We start from the raw sequence: 12,614 nt of genomic DNA, 5'->3' as shown, positions 1-12,614 counted from the left end.
TTTTATAATCATTTATATTCATTTTGTATGAAATATTAATGAAATAGATTATTTGATGAATCATAATTATTTTTATTATTTTTATTATTTTATTTATATGTTATTTATCTATCGTATTTTTATATATATTTCTCTGTTTATATTATTTATATCATTGTATTCTTCTTATTATCTATATATTATTATATTATTCTTATTTTATGTTTTTTATGTTTATATTCTTTAGATTTTCTTATTGTTATTCTTTTCTATTTAGTTGTATTTTATTATTTGAATATTCATCCTTATCATTTTTATATTATTATCATTTATATCTATTTTCATTTTATATTTATTCTCTTTTGTTTTATCTTTTATCTTTTATATTTTATACTTGTTATTTATTATTATATCATTGATTATCATTTCTCCTTTTATTTATCATTTATTCTTATTATTCTTTTGTTTTATATTCTATCTATGTTATATATTCATATCATTTTCATTTATATTTTATCACTTATTATATGTTATAATAACATAACACATATGATTGATTATATAATAAATATCATGATGAAATTATACATATAAATAATAAACATAAAAAAGAGTAAAATATTTTTCATTAATAAAATATTGTTAATCATTTTACATCATTAAATTAGATACTTTTTATTGAATATTTCTAATTTTTACAATAAAAATACACTTTTTATTTCTTCTTTTATTACATCTTTGTGATTTATTATTTTTATATTCTTCTTCTACTTTATTTTTATTCTTTTTATATATTTTTATTCTTTTTATATTATTTGTTTTTCTTTGTTTTTCTATTTCTTTCTTCTATTATTTATCACTTTTATATTCATTTATTCTTTTTATTTCTTTTTTATTAATTCTTGAGTATTGTATATTTCTTTATTATTTCATTCATTTGTATATTATCAAAATATATGTTTTATTGATTTATGTTGAACAAAATATTGAATAAATCAATATTTTCATTCTTAATTATTCATTCTTTATTCTGAAATGTTGTGTATGTTTATTATATTAAATGAATATGATGAATGAATATCAATATTATTGTTTATTTGATTTTAAAAAATAATAAATGAATATGAAATAATAAATGAAATAAAATAATGAAGACAATGAAATGATAATGAAATAGAATAATCTAATATTGAACAAATCAAATAAAGAATATATTGAATATATCATTATTGTTACTTTATTATTTGTTATTTCAATTATTAAATATTAATAAATTATTATTCATGAATATTTAATTAATTGATTATTATTTTACAATTTCATTTTCATTTTATTTAATAAATGAAATATAAATAATAAATGAATGAATAATAATTTAATACATGAAATAATAAAAAGAAAAGAAAGATAAATAATAAAGAAATATGATGTATTTAATATATAATATAATTTATTATCAAATATAATAATAATATCAAATGATGATTTATTTTTATTTCAAAATATTTCGCATCAATAAAAATGTTGCTAAATATTTCGCATTATTAATTTTCGCATCATTAAATTTTGCGCTTTTTTTATTTGTTTCAATAAAATTCGCATCCTTTATTTTTTTTCTTTCTTTTCTTCTTTTATCATCTCTTTTGTTTTATTACACTTTATCTTCTTTCTTTTTATATTCTCTCCTTTCTACTTTTATTCTTTCTTCATCATATCAAACTTCTTACTTTCTTTTTATTCTTTTATATCATTCATTCTCTTCTTTTTCAATTATTTGCTTTTTTTCGTTGCCTGTTTTGTTATGATAAAAACAGTATTCAATGACATCCTTCATGTTTTGTATTACAATGGTTTTTAATTTCTTTAATGACGTTAATCTCAATTTTTAATTCTTTAATTAATCTAATACTTTCTTTATTCACTAATCCATTTATTGAGACTACTACTGGAATTATTTTGACATCTTTTAACTTTTCTATTTTCATTAGAATATTCTTTAATTCTTTATACTTATTTCTTTTCTTCATTTACACTCAACTAATATTGTGATCAGCCACAATATTAGTCATATCAAATAATAGACTAGTTTTATTCTTTTTATCTAATACATATATATGGTATTTTGTGATATTGTCATTCACTTTTATGCATTATTTGTTTGTTAAATATCATTGTGATGTCTTTATATTGGAACATTGTTTCATATGGAGGTTTTTTTATATTGTTTATTTCTTGTATATTTTCTTATTAATCAATATTATAATGCCAATATTGTCATGTTTTTCAATTTGTGATTTATTATGATAAATACAAGATAGTAGAATGTGTTGTACTGTAGCTATCTTGTCTTTACAAAGTGTTGAGTATTTTAATCTTTCATTTTTCATTATTTTTGCTTTCTTATACCCACAAAATATTGCTCCATCTTGCATTTTAGTTAATTGTAGAAATGCATTTTTCTTAATATTGATTGACTTCCATGCTTTCACTATAGTAGTTTTATCTACTCATTTTGATTCAAAACATCTTCTAAAATATCCACTATTTGATGACACTTCCATTTTTTGATGTATTTGTCATTAATTTCTTTGTGGATTATTCACATTTCTTCACTACTTTCTGTTATTATTCTCAAATCATCCATATATAATGTGTGATTTGATTTTGGGAATTTCTCTTCGATGATTTGAGAAATCACATTCATCTGGATGATGAAGAGTAGAGGGGATAAGGAATCACCTTGTAAAATTCATCTATTTAATTTAATACATCATAGATATTCATTAAATTTATAACCGATGAATATCTTCCATCTAGTCATCATACTTTCAATTATGTCAATGATAACAAACTCATAATTAAAATATTTTAATGATTCAATGACTCATTCGTGGTTGACAGTGTCATATGCTTTCTTAATGTCATAATATGACTCCACATATTTTGGGTATTTTTCTTCTTTCTGCTGCTTCATCATATAACTATTAATTATTCCTTCTTTAGCAGCTAAAGATTGTAACTTACATCCCAATTGATTTTTACTAATTTTAAATGATTCATTATTCATGTTAAGTCTTCTGTGAATCTTTTCTTTTAATATTGATGTAAATACTTTCATAATTACATTTGTACAACTGATATGATAATAATTAATGACATTATTCATATCACCTCCTTTGTGGATTAATAAAGTTCTTCCACTTACCATGTCTAATTTGATGTTTTCAGGGAAGTTCAACCATTCATTAAAGATATTGAGAATGGCTTCTCATGATGATGACATCCTTTTCCAATAATACCCATATATAGTGTCTATTCATTGTGTTTTCCAGTTATTTATTTTCATTATACTTAAATTTAATTCATTTATTGTTATTATGACATTATTATAATTGAAATATCTTTCATTCCACGAGGTGATTTGTTTTATTTTCCAATTCTCTTTATTTAATTTCACCTGTGTTTCATATAACGATTTCCAATATTCTAAAGTAATATCGTTATTTGGGTATATTTCATTTTTTGGGTCTTTCTTCCTTATTCTAATTTTCTTGTTAGAATAAAACATGATTTTATTTGTATTGATTCTGATTATTTCTTCCTTATTAAATTTAATTCTTTCTTTGATCATTGTCATCATATATTTTAGGTACTTTATTCTTTCTAGTGCTTTAACTTTAATTCCTTCTTCATCATATTCTTTTAATTTCATGTTGCATTTTATTCTCTACAATTTCATTGACTATATCTTCTAATCTATTGATTTTCTTTAGGATTTCTTTTATTTCATCATTTTTATCTCTTATTATTTTATTTTGGAGATAGAGGTGCATATAAATTGAAATCTTCTTCATATCATCTTGCAGTTCATGCATTCTGCTTCCTGACATTATCCATTTATTATTAATTTCATTTATTAATTCATAAGTTTCTTTTCTTTTCCAGTAGTAATTAATGTTTGTACATTTTTCTATTTTCATTTCTTTTATTTTATTGATGAGAGTGTTAAGGTATTCTTCATCAATTTCAGTAGAGTTATTCTTTAATATGATGTTTTTATTATTGAATTACACTCTACTCTTCTATTATATCATTTACTTTCACTTTAATGTATTGTTTAGTATTTTCTTTTATTTTATGTGACATTTTAATATATTTAATATATTCATTTTCATTATTTACATTGATGTTTATTGCTTTTATTATACTTTCTATTTGCTCCCATCTTAATTTCTTATATAATTTCTTATTTAACCAATTAATTTCAAAACAATACAACACTTCAATTAAAATTCTATTTCTTTCTTTTGTATTTCTTGTCTGATTATCATCTCTTGTTTTTTTGACAATCATTGCTTTTCTCTTCGATTTCAACTACTGTCTTTTTCATAGGAGTAGTTTCGTTCATCTCCATTGTTCCTGATGATGCTTTCCTCAATACTGGGTGTGTATTTATCACAAGTGTCATCGTTTTCTTCTTCTCCAGTTCCTTCTGTGAGATAAAATTTTGAATATCATCTTGTTGTTTTGATATTATTTGTTTTTGTGTTTCATTTTCTTTTTGTGTGTTGTCTAATTCTTCTCTTGTTATTTCTGCAATCTCATGACTTATTATTGCTGTTTGTTGAATTTCAGAGATTTGTTTTTCTTTATCTCTTAGTTCACTTTTCAGCTCCTCAACTCTTCTCTCTAGTGCTTCCGCTTTTTCCTCTAACACACTATTCTTCTTCTCCAGTATTTCTCCTTTTTTCTTCAGCTCTTCTGTTTTCTCCTTTTGTTCATCCTTTTCCTTCTGTAACTTCCCTTTAGTGGATTTTAGACTTCGAATGGTTTCTTCTTTGTTATTCATTTCCATGATTTTCCTTCCTTCTATCTCATTTATTTCACCTTGTAATTTTATATTTTCTTCTGTTAGTTTTTCATTTTCTTTCTTCATTTCATTATAATTCGTTTGTACTTTCTTAATTTCTTTTTTCAAATTTTCTATCTCTTTCTCAAATTCTTTTCTGACTATTTCTTTTGCTTTTTCTATCATTTATTCTGAGATGGCTTGTTCTTCTTCCTTTCTTTTTGCTTGATATCCTTTAATTTCTTCTTCTAATTTTTTAATCTGTTTTTGAAGTATTTTAATTTCTTCTTTTTCTCTATTATTTTCCTCTTCATTCTTTGTTTCTTCTTTATTTTCTTCTTGTGTTTTTCTTTCTTTTTCTGTTTCATTTATTATTTTAGCCATTTTACATCTTTTTTGTAATTCTTTAATTGGGTTTCTACTTTTGATTTCTGTTTCAATCGCTTGGACGTCTTCTTCTTCCCATCCTTTTGTTCTTTCCTTAAATTTCTTCTTTAATTTTTTCAACTCTCTTTTTCTTTCTAACTGCATATACTTCTTGAAGGATATCATACCATCTTTTTCTTTTACCTTCGTATTTTTTAAGTATTTCTGAATATTCTCCTTTTTCCCATCTGCTTGTTATTCCTTTTATTCTTTCATGTATCTCTTTTATTGTTAACCATATATGTCTATTGTTTGTATATTCATTATTATTTCAGTGTTTATCCTGTTTTTTATTCGTTCTTCTTTGTCTTTGTTGTTTTTTAAACCCTTTTCTCTTGGTATTTCTTTTATTATAATTGTGATATCTTTTATTATAATTGGAATATCTTTTATTGTTGTTATTGGCATTTAACCTTGTATTTCTATGTCTTGTTTGCTTTTCTTTACAAGACGTCAAGGCATTACTCCATAACAATGGCAATAAAATTTATTGTATATCCTGCATTGGAAAAGGATCTTTTAGTAGATATAAAAAAGAAAACACCAAACAAAAACATTCTACACACACCCTGGCTGAGTGTGTAAATCCTATTGAATCAACTATCGTTCATTTGAGGAAAGAAACTTCATCACATTCCATAGATAAAAGAAGAAAAAAAATTATCGTCAAAATTATAAATAATTTTAAATTAATTTAGAAATGAAAGTTTGAACTTGAAATTAGTATCAAGATTAGGACAACTTAGAACATTGAATATAAACTTTATAAATACAGCTATAATAGTTGTCTTCTTATTAGGTGGAGATACAATACTCTTGCAACCTATCTCTTATAGCTAAAAAGGTTTTAAATAAAAGTTCCAAAGAAAATAGTAGATAAGAAAGTGATGAAGGGAAAAAAGAAAAAAAGAAAAAAGTGTTGAATAAGTCAACCACTTTTCAACCTCAACAACTAGCTTAAATTCTTATACGTTTGTTTTTCTATAAAAAATTTTATTTTGTTAATGAAAAGTCAAGGAAAAGAAAAAATATTTTTGTTTTTCGTTAAAAATTATTTAGACTTTACAAAAAGTTAAACTTAAAGCAACAAATAATTTTCTAAAAAAAGTTATTTAAAAGTTATTAAATTAAATCAAATTGTTACTATTAAAAAAAAAAGCATAACGTTATTATTTAAACGATGAAAAATAGTTAAATAGATCCATGCTGGCTGTTCTTCTAGTGAACATGGCCCTTGGCTGTTGTGGCTATAACGAAGATATAACCCATTGTTTAAGTACTAGAACACCCTACTTACTCAAAGATATCAGAGACCCAACGCTGGACCATTTCACTGTGGTTCATGCAGAGTTAGTCCAGCGACATGGCTCTCGATATCCAACATCAAATGACATAAATGCAATGAATATGATGGCTGAAACATTTGCTGAAAATTCTAAAATTACATGGAAAAACCCATTTCCAATGGAAATGGAAGGAGAGTTATGTGACAGAGGAAAACAAGAATTATTTAGTTTGGGAAAATATTATAAGGGTGAATTTAAAAAGTTATTTTATGGGAAATCTTTACTTAATATTAACGTTACTGCTACCTTTAAAAAGAGGACTCAAGATAGTGCTATAAGTTGGTTAGAAGGGTTTTATGATGATGAACCTGAAAAAAAACAAATGGTTATTGATAACAAAATAAATATTACTGTTGTTCCTAAAGACAAAGACACTCAGTTGTACTTTCATAAAAATTGTAGAAGATATGTTGAATATGAAAAAAGTAGTTCAACACATAAACAGTCTAACCAATATGCTCAAATGAAATTAAATGAAACGGCAAATAGATTTATAAAAGCAATTGGAATGACTGATATTGATGAAAGTACTAGTAAAAGTCTTACACAACTTGCTTTCACTGCTGGAGCACATGAGTATGTTGTATTTAATAAAAGTGATGGACTATTAAAGTATTTTAATATTAGAGATGCACATATAATGGAGTATATCAAAGACTTAGAAACATATTATACAAAAGGTAATTCTAGTGAGTTAAATTATAAAATTGCAATCCCTCTTTTGGACTCTATTATTAATGGATTAAAATTAGCTGTTGTAAATGATAAAAATATTCAATTAACAAAACAGGAGAATAATATTCTTGGTAATTTTAGATTTGCACATGCAGAAACTGTTACTCCCTTAATGACTTTAATGGGAGTTAATATTGATCAATTTGCTTTAACTGTAAAATTAAATGAAGCAAAAAAGAATCAGAGAAAATGGAATATGTCTAAGGTTAGTCCATATAGTGTCCATTTCATGTTTGTTCTTCTAAAATCAAAAAAAGGACAATATTATGTAAGAACTTATTTTAATCAAGAAGCTATAGTTTTACCTCCTTGTGGATCAGAAATTTGTTTATTTGAGGATTTTGTGAAGTACTATGGAAAAATTACAAAAGACTTTGATTATAATACATTTTGTTCAAATTAATATTTATATTACCTACTTCGTTTTGGTAATTTGTTTTAAGTAGAATCAAATTAAGTATCATAATCGGTAACAAGAAAATTCTTCTTAAAAGTAAAATAAATGACAAAAAGAATAATTTTATTCTCTAGTAATATTTAATATAAATTTATAGGTTAATCTTTAAAGGAATGAATGTTCAAAAAAAAAATTAAATAAACGTCATTCATTATGACGAATAATATCATAAAAACTCTAAATATGTAAATTACTTTTCTGTATCTTTCAATATTCAAAATATTTAAAAATCATTGTGTAAAAAAAGTCATAAACCAATTAACTAAATATAAATAAAATTAGTTTTGATTTTTCCTTATTTATTAGGAATTAATACTATTATTGTTACCGAATTATTCATTCATATTTATTGTGACTAAAACCAATGCTCTATTATATTTATCTGGTTTTTAATAACATAATTTTTAACTTATTTGTTATTATCTTTTTCATTTTCAATTCTTTATTTTTTTTGATACTTCCTACAAAAAACAACAAGCATTACAAGAAACAACACAAAAAATAAAAATAAGTATGTCATCTATGATTAACCTAATAGTTCATTTTCATCATACTGAGAAGTGAGCAAACTAGTTTCTTCAACATGCTTTATTTTTATTGATATAAAGTTTTTTCAAGCACGTTCGACTTAAGTTACAATAAACACCACAAAAAATATAGAAAAACTAATAACCAAAAAAGAAGAAATTCATATCAACCAAGAAATACAAATGATAGAAGAATGAGTGAAAATAGGTATTATCTGTATGGACAGAGATACATGAATAATCATACTAATCATTACAATAAGAATTATCACAATAACTATCACAACATAGATGATATAATTTATTTCACTCATCACTTCATTCATAATCATCGTCATAAACACTTTCATAATAATAACAACTTCAATAGAAATAAACAATATCAATATAATAGAAATAAATACCATAATAAAAAACAAAGAAGGTACAAACATTATCAAAATAAGAAACAAAACAGAAATCAAAGAAAAGAAATGATTGAAATACAAAATCAAGATTATTGGAAAAGACTCTTTGAAGAAGAAATTAAAATATTTTTACCACAAGAAGTAGAAGAAATTAAAAATACCGAGATTAAAGAATATACATCATCAACAATATGGAGAAGATGGTATTTTCTTGCACGAGAAAAAACCAAAACAATTAGAAAGGAAGAAGAAACTATTAGTATGACGATTGAAGAAGACAATAATCAATACAACCAATTGAGATTAATGATAATAAAACATATAATAACTATGTAATGAGTATTGAAAATGAAGACAATGATGATAAAGAATTTAATAAAAAGGAGAGAAGAATAGGCTGGTAGAAGAGGAAGAAGAAAACAAAGAAAAGGAGAAAAAGTAAAAGAACTAGAGAAAGAATGTAGGAGGATATGAAAGAGAAAGAAGAAATGAAAAAGGAAATACAAATAAAAGACCAAACCATTAATAAATTAACAAAAGGATATTATGGCATTAAAGAAGAAGCATGAGAAGGAGATAAGCACAAAAAACCACGAGTGCGATAAAAAATATTCAAATTCCATGCTGAATCTGAAAGGAAAATATTTGAAGTAAACAATTTAACACAACAATTAATACTCTTGAAAGATAAATTATCTAAATTAGAAAATAAAAATACACAGGAAGAAAAGAAGAAAGATGAGGTAACTTACAATATAACAGACTCATCAGAAACACATATTGTGAATGACCTCTCCCCCAATGTGGTAGTAGCTGATGAAATATCATCAAGTGAAGATGATCTTCCAAAAAAAAAAGAAAGTTAACGCAGAAATCCATTGAAGAAATGGATATTCAGCATAAGAAGATCACCACATTTGAATTAGACAATCAAAAAAACGAGGGAAGCAAACAGATAGAAAAGAAGAAATTTTAACACTTTATAAATGTTTTGTTTTGAAATTATTTGAAAGAAAATTAAGAGGTCAACTTAAAGAAGAAATAATAGAAAGATTAATACATGAATTTGGAATTAAAGTAAATGATATTAATGAATATAAAGAAATATTAAAGAAGACGTTTAAAATAAAGAATGAAATTAAATGAGAAATTAATAGAATAATGGAGGAAGAAATAATAAAACATCAATGGAAGGATAATGAATTAAAAGAAAATAGTATCAAAAGTGAACAAGAAAGAAGAAATATAAGAAGAAGTAATGAAAATATTTAAAGAAGAAGAAAAGAAAGAACAAGAAGATGTACAATTTATTAATTATTATTACAATAAGAAGAAAATACATCAAATAATTAATATTATTAATAAAAATGAAATATTAATCAATACATTAGATGAATATTATCATTATATTAAATCAGTATCTTCCACTATTAACATAATTAATAAAAATAAACAAGAAAGAAGTTGAAAGAAAAGTATAGAAAGAATAATACAATCAAAAATATGTAGATTAAGAGATTTACTCCATAATAAACAATACATGAAATTAAAAAGAATAATATATTAAGAAAAATGATATATATCATATTAAAATAAAAACAAATGAACAAATAAACTATTATAAATACCTCCGAAAGATGAAAAGAATAGAAATAGAAGCAAGAAAGAATAATTTGAAAAGAATAAGATTGAAATATAAAATGATGAAATATTGGAAAAAGACAACATCTAAATAAGCCTAAAGAAGATGAATATCCAGATAATATCTCCACTATTAATTTCTGGAAAGGAATCTATGAAACTAACACTAATATAGATTTCCTGAATATTAATTTATATGAAATATTAATTGAAAATAGAATTAATGATAGAATGGCTATAATCACTCCAAATGAACTAGATTGTACTATTAAATTTATTGCTAACTGGAAGGCACCGGGAGTTGATAAAATACAATGATTTTGGATTAAATATTTAGAACAACCAATGAAATATTTATTAAAATTATTTAATGAATGGTTAAATAATCATAATGAAATACATATTCACTTTATTCAAGGAAGGACAATATTAATATATAAGAAAGGAGATAAATTAGACCCACAGAATTACAAACCAATAACTTGCTTAAATTGTCTGTTAAAAGTATATACATCAATATTAAAAATGAAAATAGAAAATCAGTTGATGTTAAATCAAATTGAAAAACAACTTTCATTAAATCAAATTGGATGTAAGAAATATACATATCATCAAAAGAATGATTATTATATAACATTATAATCAATCAATTATTAATAAATAATAAATGGAAGTGGGTAGAAACATATTATGACGTCTCCAAAGCATATGATAGTATTAACCACCAATGGATTAAACAATGATTAATATATTTTAATATCCCACTAGTAGTAATTAATAGTATATTATATATATTAAATAATACATATCTTAATTTGTATTATAATCAAGAAAGTGTAGGTATGATTAATGTAGAAAGATGAATAATACAAGGTGACAGTTTATCTCCACTCTTATTTGTATTATCTATTGATATATTATCTAAACAATTAGATAAACAAATTAACAAATTGAATATTAAAATGAATGGAGAAGAAAAACAAGTCAAGTTAAACCACATATTGTATATGGACGATTTAAAGATAATGACTAATAGCCTCGATGAAATGGAAAAAGCCCACAAATTAACTAAAGAAATATTTAATGCAATAGGATTAAAAATTAATGTAGAAAAGAGTGGGATAATGACTAATATTAATAGTCAAATAAATGGTGAATTAGCTGAACTACCAAGAGTAACTAATAATAATCATTATAAATATCTTAGTATTGAAATATGAGATAAAGTAAACATCAACAAATACTGTACAAGAATATTAAATGATATATCTTCTATTCTATCATCATTAAATACTATGAAGTACAGCAGCCTCAATACAATAAGAAAGATTAATAGTGATATAATCTCCAAATTAAGATATGGATTTTGTATTGTCACATGGAAACTAGGAGAATTGGAGAAGATAGATAAACAAATAAGAAAATCATTAATTCACCTCCAATTATATAGTAGAAATATTCCCAAAAAGTAGATTATATATTAAAATAAATGAATTGGGATTAATGTCAGCAAGAGATGAATGTGCTTAAAAATTATTAAGAATATATTTAAAATACAAATATCAAACACAGAAATATGAGAAACGATAGAAACAATAAAAGAAAATCCAAATGGAATAATTAAAAGAATGAAGAAAGCATTTGGTAAAAAGATTAATTTTAATGAATTAATGAATATAATAGAATTAAATGAAAGAAAACATGATGTAAAGAAAGTATTTGAATTTGTAACTAATGAATGTAATGATATATACTTAAATGAATGGAAAGAAAAGAAATGTGGTGAATATATAAGATGTGCAAATAGCACTTTCATTGATAAGAAATTAACAGTAGCCACATGGAGGTCATTAAACATAAAAAGAAATGCATTCTTCAAATAGTAAAGATGCAAGAAGGAGTAAGTATGACAGGAAATATTAAATCAAAAATACTACAAAATGATGATTTAAAATATTGTAAACATTGTCATAACACAATAGCATCTATTAGTCATATATTGTTAGGATGTCTTGTAATGAAAAAGAATCAAATATCAAAACATGATTATGTTTGTAAACAAATATTTAAACAGATATTAATTACACATTTTAATGAATTTGATTCAATTGATTTTAATAATCCTCCAAAATGTATTAATAATGATGAAATGGTTATAACTTACAATAAAGATTTATTGGTTAGTGACAATTCTTTCCATGCTAGAAGACATAATATATATTATCAAAATATTACAGAAAAGAAAGG

At 23.4% G+C, this 12,614-nt stretch overlaps 1 protein-coding gene across 1 annotated transcript, besides 4 other annotated features; it reads left to right on the top strand.

The window, feature by feature from the left end:
* Positions 1-1,771: 1,771 nt before the first annotated feature.
* Positions 1,772-2,571: a repeat region.
* Positions 2,532-5,772: a repeat region.
* A 223-nt stretch (positions 5,773-5,995) lies between these two features.
* EHI_059910 (uncharacterized protein) lies at positions 5,996-7,842 on the top strand. The gene has a single exon (XM_647809.2). It carries the CDS (start codon positions 6,458-6,460, stop codon positions 7,736-7,738), a length of 1,281 nt encoding a protein of 426 aa, XP_652901.2. The 5' UTR covers positions 5,996-6,457; the 3' UTR covers positions 7,739-7,842.
* Positions 7,843-8,288: 446 nt separating this feature from the next.
* Positions 8,289-8,426: a repeat region.
* Positions 8,426-12,614: part of a repeat region that runs on past the window's edge.

This window comes from Entamoeba histolytica, genomic scaffold, assembly GCF_000208925.1.
Source record: "Entamoeba histolytica HM-1:IMSS scf_1104750517157 genomic scaffold, whole genome shotgun sequence".
Classification (NCBI taxonomy): domain Eukaryota; phylum Evosea; order Mastigamoebida; family Endamoebidae; genus Entamoeba; species Entamoeba histolytica.
The sequence above is the reverse complement of the archived record's forward strand: the minus strand, read 5'-3'. Positions and strand labels throughout refer to the sequence as shown.

What these genes read in the sequence shown, in the direction of transcription:
- EHI_059910 (XM_647809.2), top strand. Translation starts at nt 6,458, where the DNA reads ATGCTGGCTGTTCTTCTAGTGAACATGGCCCTTGGCTGTTGTGGCTAT.